The sequence below is a fragment of the Amblyraja radiata genome, chromosome 38, assembly GCF_010909765.2.
Source record: "Amblyraja radiata isolate CabotCenter1 chromosome 38, sAmbRad1.1.pri, whole genome shotgun sequence".
Classification (NCBI taxonomy): Eukaryota; Metazoa; Chordata; class Chondrichthyes; order Rajiformes; family Rajidae; genus Amblyraja; species Amblyraja radiata.
Genome location: NC_045993.1, coordinates 853,357 through 867,069, shown reverse-complemented (window position 1 = coordinate 867,069; position 13,713 = coordinate 853,357). Strand labels below are relative to the sequence as shown.

Here is a 13,713-nt window from a genome sequence, read left to right as displayed (position 1 = left end):
TTGGCTCTGCAGATAGCTGTCCACTCTGTCTCTCCAATGGACCAATTTTATCCCTCGTTATCCTTTTGCTATTAATATAGCTGTAGAAACCCTTTGGATTTACGTTCCCCTTACTTGCCAAAGCAACCTCATGTCTTCTTTTAGCTTTTCTAATTTCTTTCTTAAGATTCTTTTTACATTCCTTATACTCCTCAAGCACCTCATTTACTTCATGCTGCCTATAATTATTGTAGATCTCCCTCTTTTTCCAAACCAAGTGTCCAATTTCCCTTGAAAACCAGGGCTCTTTCCACTTTTTACTGTGTTGTCGAGGCTTCCAGTTGGTTCAGGACGGCTCAGTGTGTCTGTCTGCCAGTGGCTGGGACACACCATGCTGGCGATCCACACCCCTCCCTCAGCAAGAGCCACGTCTCGAGTCAGGATGCTTCTCCTGAATGAAGCCCCTTCTATTGATCACCTCCACCAATTGCTGCCAATTCTCTCCCCGTAGTTTCCGCTCGATATTTAAGGATCTTCACCAGACGGTGCTATCGATAAACGACCAGAACGATTTAAAATGGTGGCGCAACACGTATGGGCCGGGAATGCCGACAAACTGGCCGCACTTTGAGGTGAGTGGTCCCACCCGCCATCACAATCCAACGCCAACCCAACCCAACCCTTGCTCTCCCTCAAAGATAGACACATGAGGCTGGGAGACAAAGATGCTGGAGAAACTCAGCAGGTGAGAAGGAATTCCTCCACTCCAGAGATGCTGCCTGACCCGCTGAGTTACTCCAGCACTATTTGTCTTTTTGTGTAAACCAGCATCTGCAGTTCCTTGCTTCCCCGCCCCTACCTTTATCGTTGTTTGCCACTCGTTTGAGCAAGATGGTGACATTCCGTGTAGTGTTGTAGGAATAGTTTAGAGATACAGCGCGGAAACAGGCCCTTCGGCCCATCGAGTCCGTGCTGACCAGCGATCCCCGCACACTAACACTATCCTACACACACTGGGGATAATTTACAATTACACCACGTATACAAACCTGTACGTCTTTGGAGTGCGGGAGGAGACCGGAGCATCCGGAGAAAAGTTACGCAGGGCATGGGGAGAACGTGCAAACTCCATATAGACAGCACCTGTAGTCAGGATGGAACCCGGGTCACTGGCGCTGTGAGGCAGCAGCTCTACCCGCTGCTCCACTGTGCACTGGCCATTCCACACGTGGGACTGGCCACCGCGACACAGCGGACTTGCACGAGGCGACTGTCGTCAGCTGAGACGTGAAGTGCGTGCTTCACTGGGGACTAATGCCAAACCTTGCTCCTTGCAGGAATGGAGCCCAGGGCCAGAGAAGATCACAGACAAGAAGGGAAAAGGACAGAAGGAAGCAGAGAAGGTGGTTCTTCAAAGCTTAAGGTGAACATTGAGGACCTGGTGGGTTCACTCCTGAAGTCAAGGGTTTGCTCCACAATCTCCCTCCTTCCCTCCCACAAACGGCAGAGTCACAGAGTCACTCCGCTCCCTCTACATCCCACCGTGCGGTGGTGGACTCTGGACCACACCTGGACAGGTGCAGTCTGGACAACGATGTCCAGGTCCCGTATCCCCTCCCCAATAACCAGCATGTACCACATGGTGCTGAAGCTGCCAGGATAAGTGGGTGATGGTGAGAACGGACTCTTCCTCAATGTGTACAGGCCCACCGCTGGATATCTGGCAACTGGTGGTCCAGCCCCCTCCTGTAATCTGGACAAACCTCCCCCCCCCCCCGACAGTGTGTGTTGCCCAGGTCGGGCGAGACGGCTGATCTCAATCTCATCGAGATTTCCGCGCCGATCGGCGGGTGGAATTTGGCCATAGCCGACTTCCACAGCCGGTATCTCTGCCCCCCCCCCCCCCCCCCTCCCAAGGCTAGGCTCTGGAAGCAAAGGGGCTGGATAGTCGTGGGTCGACCCACACTGTGGCTTTCTCAGGCAATGGTGATCATTAACCACACCGGGAGATCTTGCTCAGCCACGGTTTGCTGCACAATCGGTGATTACATTTCACCACGGTCTCCATTGTCCACAAAATGTGCAGGAAGGAACTGCAGGTGCTGGTTTACACCGAAGATAGACACAAAACGCTGGAGTAACTCAGTGGGCCAGGCAGCATCTCTGGAGCAAAGGAATGGGTGACGTTTCGGGTCGAGACCTTTCTCCGAGACTGAGGAAGAGTCTCAACCCAAAACGTCACCCATTCCTTCTCTCCAGAGATGCTGCCTGTCCCGCAGTTACTCCAGCATTTTGTGTCTAACATCCATTGTCCATGACAGGGACTGGTTACAAACGCCCTGGTGAATGCGGTTACTGCCGTTAACACGACCCTGACCGTGATCGAAGCTACATCCCTGCCCAGCGTCCAAAGAGGCTGCGTTCCCTGTGATCTGGGCAATCTGAAAATGACCAGAGTCTATAGACCCATTACACATGCTCATGGACATACAAGCAGAGACTGAGAACACAAAACACTCTTCCAAAACGTTCACAAAAATACCTGGAATGCAGGGAATGTGGGAGCACCTGGTCAGTATTTATTGCTTAGTCCAGGTTGACCAGCGTTGACCAGCTTTGACCAGCGGTTGACCAGCGGTTGAGCAGCAGTGACCAGCGTTGACCAGCGGTTGAGCAGCAGTGACAAGCGGTTGACCAGCATTGACCAGCGGTTGAGCAGCAGTGACCAATGTGAACTATAGTACATCCTCAAAAATCTGCTAATTATCAGGTCAAGTATTTTTGTCCGTCTCGCCTGCAGATACAGAGGTCAGGATATACGTCGGAGTTTAGACATACAACGCGGAAACAGGCCCTTCGGCCCACCGAGTCCGCACCGACCAGCGATCCCCGCACACTAACACTATCCTACACACACTAGGGATAATTTACACATACACCAGGCCAATTGACCTACAAACCTGCACGTCTTTGGAGTGTGGGAGGAAACTGAAGATCTTGGAGAAAACCCACGCAGGTCGCGGGGAGAACGTACAAACTCCGTGCAGACAACACCGGTAGTCGGGATTGAACCCGGGTCTCTGGCGCTGTGAGGCAGCAACTCTACCCGCTGCTCCACCGTGCTGCAAGGCACTATGTAATCACTCTTAATACCAATCTCCATTCACCAGCATAGATTGTCGGTTCCAGATTCAACGTTAAAACACTTTATGGTCAAACAATGTACGTCAAGACTATGAGGTCAAAGCAGATAATAATCGGTTTAAGTAGCAGATCGGGCAGCAACTGTGGGGGGAGTGAAACAGCGATGACGACTGATCGATTGACGATGGTCGGCCATAAACTTGAAACATCAACAGCTTCTTCCTCCGCAGATACTGCCTGACCTGCTAAACATTTTCCGTTACTAGAAACATAGAAAAATAGGTGTAGGAGTAGGCCAGTCGGCCCTTCGAGCCAACACCGCCATTCAATATGATCATGGCTGATCATCCAAAATCATTATCCCGTTCCTGCTATTTCCCCATATCCCTTGATTCTTTTAGCCCCACGGGTTAAATCAAACTCACTCTTTGGATTTCCTGAATATGTAATTATTTATATTCTCCTCATTGATGAAATCGGCGTACTTCAATTTAGCAGAGGAAGCAAAACGCAACAAATAAAAACTGCGGGTTTAGTGTTTGAATCCAATCCCTTGGAAGTGCCAACGTCTTGTCCGAGTTGGGTAAAAGCAGAGACACAGAGGCTGTGGACAGGAGGCTCTCCACGCACCAGATCACTGCACTTCCATCGTACACTGGTCCACGACCAACGCTCTTCCTAAACGCCACTCCGCTTTTGTTTTGGTTTCACAGTTTAAATAAAGGTTATTCCTTGGGGGAGGATGGCAGGAACATCCCAGGCGTGAGAATCCGCGCCCTCTATGATTACTCCAGCCAGGAATCAGACGAGCTGAGTTTCAAGGCGGGTAAGCACTGGACCAACCTCAGCTATCTCCCCCCCTCTCCGTCGCACGCGGACCCTGCGCGCAGTGGACGCTCGAGGCTGGATCTCTTCTGTTTGTAGACGTCCTACTTCAGATCTTCAGTCAACATAGAAAATAGGTGCAGGAGTAGGCCATTCGGCCCTTCGAGCTTGCACCGCCATTCGATATGATCATGGCTGATCATCCAACTCAGTATCCCATCCCTGCCTTCTCTCCATGCCCCCTGATCCCTTTAGCCACAAGGGCCACATCTAACTCCCTCTTAAATATAGCCAATGAACTGTGGCCTCAACTACCTTCTGTGGCAGAGAATTCCACAGATTCACCACTCTCTGTGTAAAAAATGATTTTCTCATCTTGGTCCTAAAAGACTTCCCTCTTATCCTTAAACTGTGACCCCTAGTTCTGGTCTTCCCCAACATCGGGAATAATCTTCCTGCATCTAGCCTGTTCAACCCCTTAAGAATTTTGTAAGTTTCTATAAGATCCCCCCTCAATCTTCTGAATTCTAGCGAGTACAAGCCGAGTCTGTCCAGTCTTTCTTCATGTGAAAGTCCTGACATCCCAGTCAATGACTCCCTCACCGAGTATCTGTAGCTTGAGACTTCTAGCTTCACTGTGGAAGACCTTCTCTCAGTCTTCCAGGCCTCTGCGCACAGAGACAGACAATTTGGCCCCTCATAAGTTCAAGAAGCAGAATTAGGCCATCCGGCCCATCAAGTCTACTCCACCATTCAATCACGGCTGATCTATCTCTCCCTCTCAACCCCATTCTCCTGCCTTCTCCCTGTAACCTCTGACACCCGTACTAATCAAGAATCTGCCTATCTCTGTGTTAAAAAATACCCATTGACTTGGCCTCCACAGCCGTCTGTGGCAATGAATTCCACTGAATCTCCGTGAATGCACCAAGGTCACCCCAAGGTGCCGTCAACATCAGTGACTCCAGGGTCTTGCACCATCTGCTGCGTCCAAGTACAACCCCTGCTCCCATCTTGGGTCAATGACTACCTCGCCTGCTCACAGACAGGCTGTAGCCTGGAACTTCCAGCATTTGCTTCACTCACTCCAGAAATCTTCATTCCGGTCTATATTGTGCGTACTCTGCCACCTCTGTTCATCCACCAACTACCTGGGCTATTTTGAGGTACTGTACATTTATTACACTGAAGATGTCTGACTAAAGGGCTTGTCCCACTTAGAGATTTTTTCGGCGACTGCCAGCATCGTTGACTGACGTATCAGGTCACCGAAAGAGTCAGGGCGTGATGACGTATTGAAGCGCGGTGTCTCCTCACGTATCGCAACATTTTTTTTGTTGTCGCTGGAGTTTGAAACGTTCAAAATCTTTCAGTGACCTGATAAGTCAGTCAATGACGCCTCGCCAAGTGGGACAGGCCCTTAATGCAAGCCATAATTATCTAGACATTCTTTCTAATGAACATAGTTCAAGATGCGGAGTTGAAACTAGGAGCCAGGACCACTGGGAGATGAATTGGTTAGACGGTGGTTGTGCATGTCACCCTGTATTAAGGGACTGAAACAGAAGAGGGAGGTATAATCTGGTGATAAGGGCAATCCACACTGACTTGGAGTTTGGATATGACTCACAGGGCGGTTCAGTGGTGCAGCGGGTAGAGCTGCTGCCTCACAGTGCCAGAGACACAGGTTCAACCCTGACTACGGATGCTGTCTGTACAGTTTGTCGTTCTCCCTGTGACCTGCGTGGGTTTTCTCCGAGATCTTCATTTTCCTCCCACACTCCAAAAATGTACATTTATAGGTTAATTGGCTTTGATAAATTATGTAAATTGTCCCAAGTATGTGTAGGATAGTGCTAGTGTATGGGGTGATCGCTGGTCGGCTTGGACTCAGTGGGTCAAAGGGCCTGTTTCCATACTGTATTTCTGCAGTCTCAGCCGTCCACAAAGTCCCAGGTCCTTTATATCATGAGAGGCCGCAGTCTCTCTTAGTGTCACTGCCGTCTGAAGAAGGGTCCCGACCAGAAACGTCACCTATCCATGTTCTCCACAGATGCTGCCTGACCCGCTGAGTTACTCCAGCACTCTGTGAAACGTCACCTATCCATGTTCTCCACAGATGCTGCCTGACCTGCTGAGTTACTCCAGCACTCTGTGAAACGTCACCTATCCATGTTCTCCACAGATGCTGCCTGACCCGCTGAGTTACTCCAGCACTCTGTGAAACGTCACCTATCCATGTTCTCCACAGATGCTGCCTGACCCGCTGAGTTACTCCAGCACTCTGTCTTTTTTCTCTCCTCAATATTACTTGGGGAGAGGCTGACATCTAGTGGCCGAGGCAGTAAAAATAAATGAGGTTATTTCAGAAATAAAGAGTTTGGTGTGAAAGTAAACCCTGGACTCCATGTGAGTTTTCCCCGTCTACATAGGCTTGTGGGGTGGTGGGCTAATCTGCTACTAAATTATCTCTAGTGCGGTGTAAGTGGTAGGATTTGGTAAACGTTGTTGGGGGAGAGTGGGATTAGAATGTAGATGGTCATGTAATGGCCAAGGAGGCTCTTTCCATGTGTAGGAAGGAACTGCAGATGCTGGTTTACACCAAAGACAGACACAGAGTGCTGGAGTAACTCAGCGGGTCGGGCTGCATATATGGAGAGAAGGAATTGGCGACTTTTTGGAAGAAGGGTCTCGACCCGAAACGTCACTAATTCCTTCTCTCCATAGATGCTGCCTGACCCGCTGAGTTACTCCAGCATTTTGTGTCTACCTTTGAGTTTCGTCTCACTCTGACAGTGGGTATTTCAATTTCCAATGGCGGAGTAGTGGAGATTTTCATGTTCTACGACGAGACACGCCCGTTGTGATGTTTGTGTGTGTGTGTGTTTGTTTTTCCCAGGTCAGGAACTGACTAAAATCGAGGATGAGGATGAACAGGGCTGGTGTAAAGGTTACCTGGATGGAGGCCGGATTGGACTGTACCCTGCAAACTATGTGGAGCTCGTACAGTAGAAACTACGCACACAAACACGGGGACATTCGAACACAAGGACAGCAAGCAGCAACAGCAACCGTCTGGGAGACACTGCTCGCAAAAACATTTGTACATTTGTTATTCTCCTTTGCATTAACTTACCCTGTGAGTCCCAGTGACAATATTACTCGAGTGGACTATCCATGTCAAATTGTACAGGGGTGTGACGTTACTATTTGAGGTATTCTTGCTGTGTCTAGAGAGTTGAGTACGTTACACTGTGGGCCAACCTGAGGGAGGCAAGAATCTTGCAGCACGGAAACAGGCCCTTCGGCCCCACTTGTCCATGCTAACCAAGCTGCCTTCCACTGCTGGTCCCGTTTGGCCCGTACCCCTCCAAACCTTTCTTATCCACCTACCTGTCTTTCAAAGGTGAATTTACGCACCTTCCCACCACCCATCCACCTGCTGGGTGGAAACGTTTAAATCAGTCCCCTCTCACCTTCAACCTCTGTCCCTCTTATCTGGGTCCCATCACTTGCCAGGCCTTGCCCAACCTCATCGAAGATAGACACAAAATGCTGGAGTAACTCAGCGCGTCTCAACCCAAAACGTCATCCATTCCATCTCTCCAGAGTTGCTGCCTGTCCCGCTGAGTTACTCCAGCATTTTGGGTTTAAACCAGCATCTGCAGTTCCTTCCTACCCCTTCCTCTCTCCTGGCAAGTTCTGCCTTTGTTAAGGTGCTAGATCATAACTAACATGACAGGCCATCAACCCACGAGTCCCTAGACTTGGTGCTAACCCCTGGGATGCACGATGGAAGCTTTCCCTCTCTCTCCATCCCCTCCCCCTTCCCAGTTCTCCCACCAGTCTCACTGTCTCCGACTACATTCTATCTCTGCCCCACCCACTCCCCTGACATCGGTCTGAAGTAAGGGACTCGACCCATTCCTTCTCTCCAGAGACGCTGCCTGTCCCGCTGAGTTACTCCAGCATGTTGTGTCTATCTGGAGTTAATGAATTTGCTTTGTCTTGGGATGAACAACATGGCCAGCCAGCCCCACACAGGTCAACATGGCCAGCCAACCCCACACAGCTCCCGACAACACATGACAGAAATGTTTCCATGGATAATATCCCTGATGCTGGATAGCCTTCACCTCTTTGATAAAGGCCAGTTATCTTCAAAGTTTATTTTACAGAGTTTTCAAACAAAGACCATGCTTTACATACTGGAGTGATTGCATGATATACTTGCCAAAATGGAGAGATCGAGAACATCATTTAGAATTATACAGCGCAGAAACAGGCCCTTCAGCCCAACTTGCCCATGCCCACCAACATGCCCCATCAACACTAGTCCCACCTGCCTGCATTTGGCCCACATCCCTCTAAACCCGTCCTATCCATGTACCCGTCTAAATAGACAATAGGTGCAGGAGTAGGCCATTCGGCCCTTCGAGCCATCACCGCCATTCAATGTGATCTTGGCTGATCATCCCCAATCAGAACCCCGTTCCTGCCTTCTCCCCATATCCCCTGACTCCGCTATCTTTAAGAGCCCTATCTAGCTCTCTCTTGAAAGCATCCAGAGAACCGGCCTCCACTGCCCTCTGAGGCAGAGAATCCCACAGACTCACCACTCTTTGTGAGAAAAAGTGTTTCCTCGTCTCCGTTCTAAATGGCTTACCCCATATTCTTAAACTGTGGCCCCTGGTTCTGGATGTCTTTTAAATGTTGTTCTAGTAGTCCAATTGCAGACTTAATGATACAATACTGTAACGTTTTCTGGCAAACACTGCAATCTTGTCAGACTCTTTAATATGTGAAATAGCAACCAGTGATGTAAGCTCCCCACGGATTGCAACACGCACTGTATTGTACAACTAGTCCCAGCTACACTCACACCTGCAGCACGCAACGTACCCTGCGTAACAAATCCCCAGCTAACAAACTGGTTCCATTTTAACACGACCTTTAGCTGGAAAACATATATTAATATCTCGATACAGTAACCATACCTCCACAGTACCACAGTGAATGCCAACAATCAGTCTGAAGAAGGGTCTCGACCCGAAACGTCACCCATTCCTTCTCTCCAGAGATGCTGCCTGTCCTGCTGAGCTACTCCAGCACTCTGTGTCTACCTTGTGTTCACTAACAAGTATGAGAGAAGGGGTTCTGCTGTTGGCTCCTGGTCTACTCGGAGTAGAACTCCACACATGACTAACCTCAACTACCATCTCAATTGGAAGCCAGGTTGGCATGGACAATTATCGCCAACATCACTGATGATGTCCCCAAACCTGATACTTGACACAAGCATCTTCCCCCAACATCACACCCACTCACTGCCCCACCACTCACACCCCCTCCAACATCTTCGGTTGAAACCAGCATCTGCAGTTCCTTCTTACACAGACACATGTACAACAGGCCGTGCAAAGAGAAAAATACCAAAGTGCAGAATATAGTGTTACAGTTCCAAAGAAAAAGTGCAACTTCTACAATGAGGTAGGTTGGAGGAACGGGACTAAAACCTAGCGTATGGGACCGCTGTTCTTGATGCTGATAACAGCGGGGAAGAAGCTGTTTCTTAATCTGGAGGTACGCACATTCAAGCTTTGTATCTTCTGCCCATAAGGAGAGGGGAGAAGAGGGCAAGGCAGGTGTGTAACTGCTCCTTGATCACGACACCTGCATTCCTGAGACAAGGGTCAGTACTTTCAGGAAAGGACAGATGGAGAATGAAGTGAGGGACATTGTGTTCCTGGTGACGCACTGCGATGATTCACAATCACACAGATTTATATTTTTTGAGTTTTGGATAAATTCATTAGAACCACCAGCCCAGACCCCTGGCCATGACTTACAGACACATTCACTATTCATCGTGGCTGGCCAACAGTTACGCTAACAAACTGACTGTTACAAAAGCATCCTCCATTACCTGATCAATCGAAGATGTAGCTAAAGAAGAACATTTTGTTTTATAGCTTAATCTTCATGACCTTGTCTCTATGACAAAAACGTTGAAGGATTGTTTCATGGGTCAATATAAAATATATATATATGACAGGAAGCTACATTTGCAAATCTTTGTATATGGACACGGCAAAATGCTTTGGATTTAATTTTGTAGCAATAAATTACCTTGTCTGAAACGCTGAAGAATCTTCTGTTGGTTTTTATATCCTCGCGACAGACTCCATCTCCTTTACCAACGTCTAAAGCTGGGGTCCCCAAACCTTAACGTCCCGTTTACCCCCGGCAACTTTAATGGCACATAACAACGTTACTTCACTTATTGATGAACGACTAATGATGAACAGATACCGGTATACCAGAACCAAACACAGTCAGTCAGTGAGGAACAATATGTACAAATCCAGAATCAACAAATTTACCCCCTGGTTTGGCAAACGTTACCCCCTGGGGGCAAATTTACCCCAGGTTGGGAACCCTTGATCTACAGACTAGGGAGACAGGAATTCATTATCAAGCAAAAGCAAGTGGTGGAGGGATTCAGAGGGTCAGGCAGCATCTGTGGAATGAATGGGCAGTCGACGTTTCAGGTCCAGGCCCTTCTTCCGTCTTGCTTAAGATTCCAGTGTCACTGCGACGCAGCGGGTAGAGCTGCTGCCTCACAGCTCCAGAGGCCCCGGCTCGATCCGGACCTTGGATGCTGTCTGTGTGGAGTTTGCACATTCTCCCCGTGACTGCGTGGGTTTCCTCTGGGTGCTCATGTTTCCTCCCACAGCCCAAACACTCTTGATCGCCCGTTATCCTACTTTCTCATCCACTCCCTGAACACGAGGGGGCAACTCAGAGAGTTGGTAGCTGAGTTCTTTACTCAGAGAGTGGTAGCTGTGTGGAATGAGCTTCCAGTGGAAGTGGTGGAGGCAGGTTCGATTTTATCATTTAAAAATAAATTGGATAGGCATATGGGCGGGAAAGGAATGGAGGGTTATGGTCTGAGTGCAGGTAGATGGGACTAGGGGAGAATACGTGTTCGGCACGGACTAGAAGGGCCGAGATGGCCTGATTCCGTGCTGTAATTGTTATATGGTTATAACTTACAGAAACCAATGAACCTACAAACCTGCACGTATTTGGGATGTGGGAGGAAACCGGAGCACCCGGAGTAAACCCATGAATGACTCTGACTTGCAAACTCAGCACTGGAAAGGAGTTTTGTCAAATAAATAGATTTCAGATCTGAATAAACTCTGATGAGACGTTATTTCCTTGGAGGCCTTGGTACAACTACAAGTTGGTACTGTGTACAAGTGCAAATGCAAATGGTTTCAGTATTTATACAATCTTTGAAAGAAACATAAAAACACCTTGTAAAGGTAAAAATAAATGGCATTGCATTTATTAAAAATCCAACTCATTGCAAATATGGACAGATCTGTGGGAAACCATTTAACTCCTAGGTAGACAAAAATGCTGGAGAAACTCAGCGGGTGCGGCAGCATCTATGGAGCAAAGGAAATAGGCAACGTTTCCTTCGCTCCATGCAAAGAGTTGAACAATCACCACTATAGGAAATAGGCAACATTTCGGGCCGAAACCCTTCCGGGTTTCGGCCCGAAACGTTGCCTATTTCCTTCGCTCCATAGATGCTGCTGCACCCGCTGAGTTTCTCCAGCATTTTTGTCTACCTTCGATTCTCCAGCATCTGCAGTTCCTTCTTGAACTATTTAACTCCTAGTCTGTACACAATCAATGGTAACAAGATGTCACATTAAAATATGCTGCTCCCACAGCCGAGACCACTTCAGTTCCTCCACGTTCTAATAAATGCAATAATTTGATTAAGTAAAGAACCAAATTCATGTTTACTATCCATGTTTATTACAGTTTACCTCGTGAAGCATTCATCAAATCAACAGAGATGCATGTCGTCTTCAAACTTTTCTACGGACATAACTTAAATGTTAGGAATCACTAACTCCTCTAAAAGTGCACTGCAAAATAAGAATATAAACCGATAAATCCTGTCCTCCAATTCATCGGCAGTTTGGGAGGTTCAGGGAGAGAATTGACGAAGGTTTGACGAACTGGTTGTGACAGGAGAGGAGCGGTGGAATATTGAAGGAGCAGGTAAGGAGCAGCCCTGTTCAATTTAACTTAGAAATACAGCGCGGATACAGGCCGATCCGCCCACCGGGTCCAAGCCGACCAGCGATCTCCCGTTCACACTAGATCAGTTTAGAGAAACAGGCCCATCGGCCCACCGAGTCGACACCGACCAGCGATCACCCCCTTCACACTAGATCAGTTTAGAGAAACAGGCCCATCGGCCCACCGAGTCGACACCGACCAGCGATCACCCCTTCACACTAGATCAGTTTAGAGAAACAGGCCCATCGGCCCACCGAGTCCACACCGCACACTAATACTATCCTAAACACGAGGGACAATTTACAATTTTACCAAAACCAATTAACCTACAAACCTGCACGTCTTTGGAGTGTGGGAGAAAACCGGAGCAGGCGGAGAAAACCCACGCAGGTCACGGGGAGAATGTACAAATTCCATACAGACAACACCTGTAGTCAGGATCGAACCTGGGTCTCTGGCGCTGTGAGGCAGCAGCTCTACCCGCTGCGCCACTATCTCAATGTAGGAGCTGTATGTCTGGGACAGCCTGCTTTGGCTCCTCAGATCTCTCCATCAGGTCCTGAACCATCAACCCTGTCTCTGGAGGCAGGAGCACGACACACCGAGACACTGTGGCATGATCCATTATGTGGAGGCAAGGGAAAATCAAAAACTACACTTAATTTGAAGAAACAAAAATTAATGTTTGAAATAACAACTGTCCTTGGAAATAGCAGCTTATTAAAAAAAACATCGAGCCGCGAGACTCCGAACAAATGATGCATCGAGTGTCTCCAATTCTTTCTCCAAAGTCTTGACCATAAACTGACTGCCCATCCTTCCCCAGTGTGTTTCTCAGTCTGAACCTCAGCTACAACACTTCAACCTCTCCATGATGCAGGGGAAAACTTCTCAACTGAAAGCAGGAGATTGACATCATTTTACAAAGACACCAAGTGCTGGAGTAACTCAGCGGGTCAGGCAGCATCTGTGGAAAACATGGATAGGTGACGTTTCACAGAGTGCTGGAGTAACTCAGCGGGTCAGGCAGCATCTGTGGAGAACATGGATAGGTGACGTTTCACAGAGTGCTGGAGTAACTCAGCGGGTCAGGCAGCATCTGTGGAGAACATGGATAGGCGAGGAGATCGTTTCAGAGCGGGACTTCTTCTGACTCAAAACGCCTCAAGACTCAAATCTTTTTCAGACTTCTAATCCAGCATCTGCAGTTCCGGAGTCGACATTGACATAATTTTCTGTTTTAACTGCAGCTTTTATTTAATATTTACAAGTGTTGTTGTGGGTGGGCAGTGGGACTGGGCGCTGGATGGCCACTGGCCATTATTGTTGTGGGTGGGCTGTGGGACTGGGCGCTGGATGACCACTGGCCATTATTGTTGTGGGTGGGCAGTGGGGACTGGGCGCGGGATGGCCACTGGCCATTATTGTTGTGGGTGGGCAGTGAGGACTGGGCGCGGGATGGCCACTGGCCATTATTGTTGTGGGTGGGCAGTGGGACTGGGCGCGGGATGGCCACTGGCCATTATTGTTGTGGGTGGGCAGTGGGACTGGGCGCGGGATGGCCACTGGCCATTATTGTTGTGGGTGGGCAGTGGGACTGGGCGCGGGATGGCCACTGGCCATTATTGTTGTGGGTGGGCAGTGGGACTGGGCGCGGGA

General features: G+C 48.8%; 1 protein-coding gene across 3 annotated transcripts in view; it reads left to right on the top strand.

Annotated features, from left to right (window-relative positions):
• Positions 1-7,765, top strand: part of LOC116967014 (protein kinase C and casein kinase substrate in neurons protein 3-like) — a 32,738-nt gene extending 24,973 nt beyond the window's left edge. The window contains exons 7-10 of one of the 3 annotated variants that reach the window (XM_033013441.1): positions 491-611; positions 1,317-1,402; positions 3,837-3,949; positions 6,848-7,126. In XM_033013441.1, the coding sequence (XP_032869332.1) occupies positions 491-611; positions 1,317-1,402; positions 3,837-3,949; positions 6,848-6,960 (433 nt within the window). In that variant the 3' untranslated portion in view covers positions 6,961-7,126. Of the gene's footprint in view, positions 1-490; positions 612-1,316; positions 1,403-3,836; positions 3,950-6,847 lie in introns of all 3 variants that reach the window. The other 2 variants (XM_033013442.1, XM_033013443.1) reach the window with 2 other exon arrangements.
• The last annotated feature ends 5,948 nt before the right edge of the window (positions 7,766-13,713 follow it).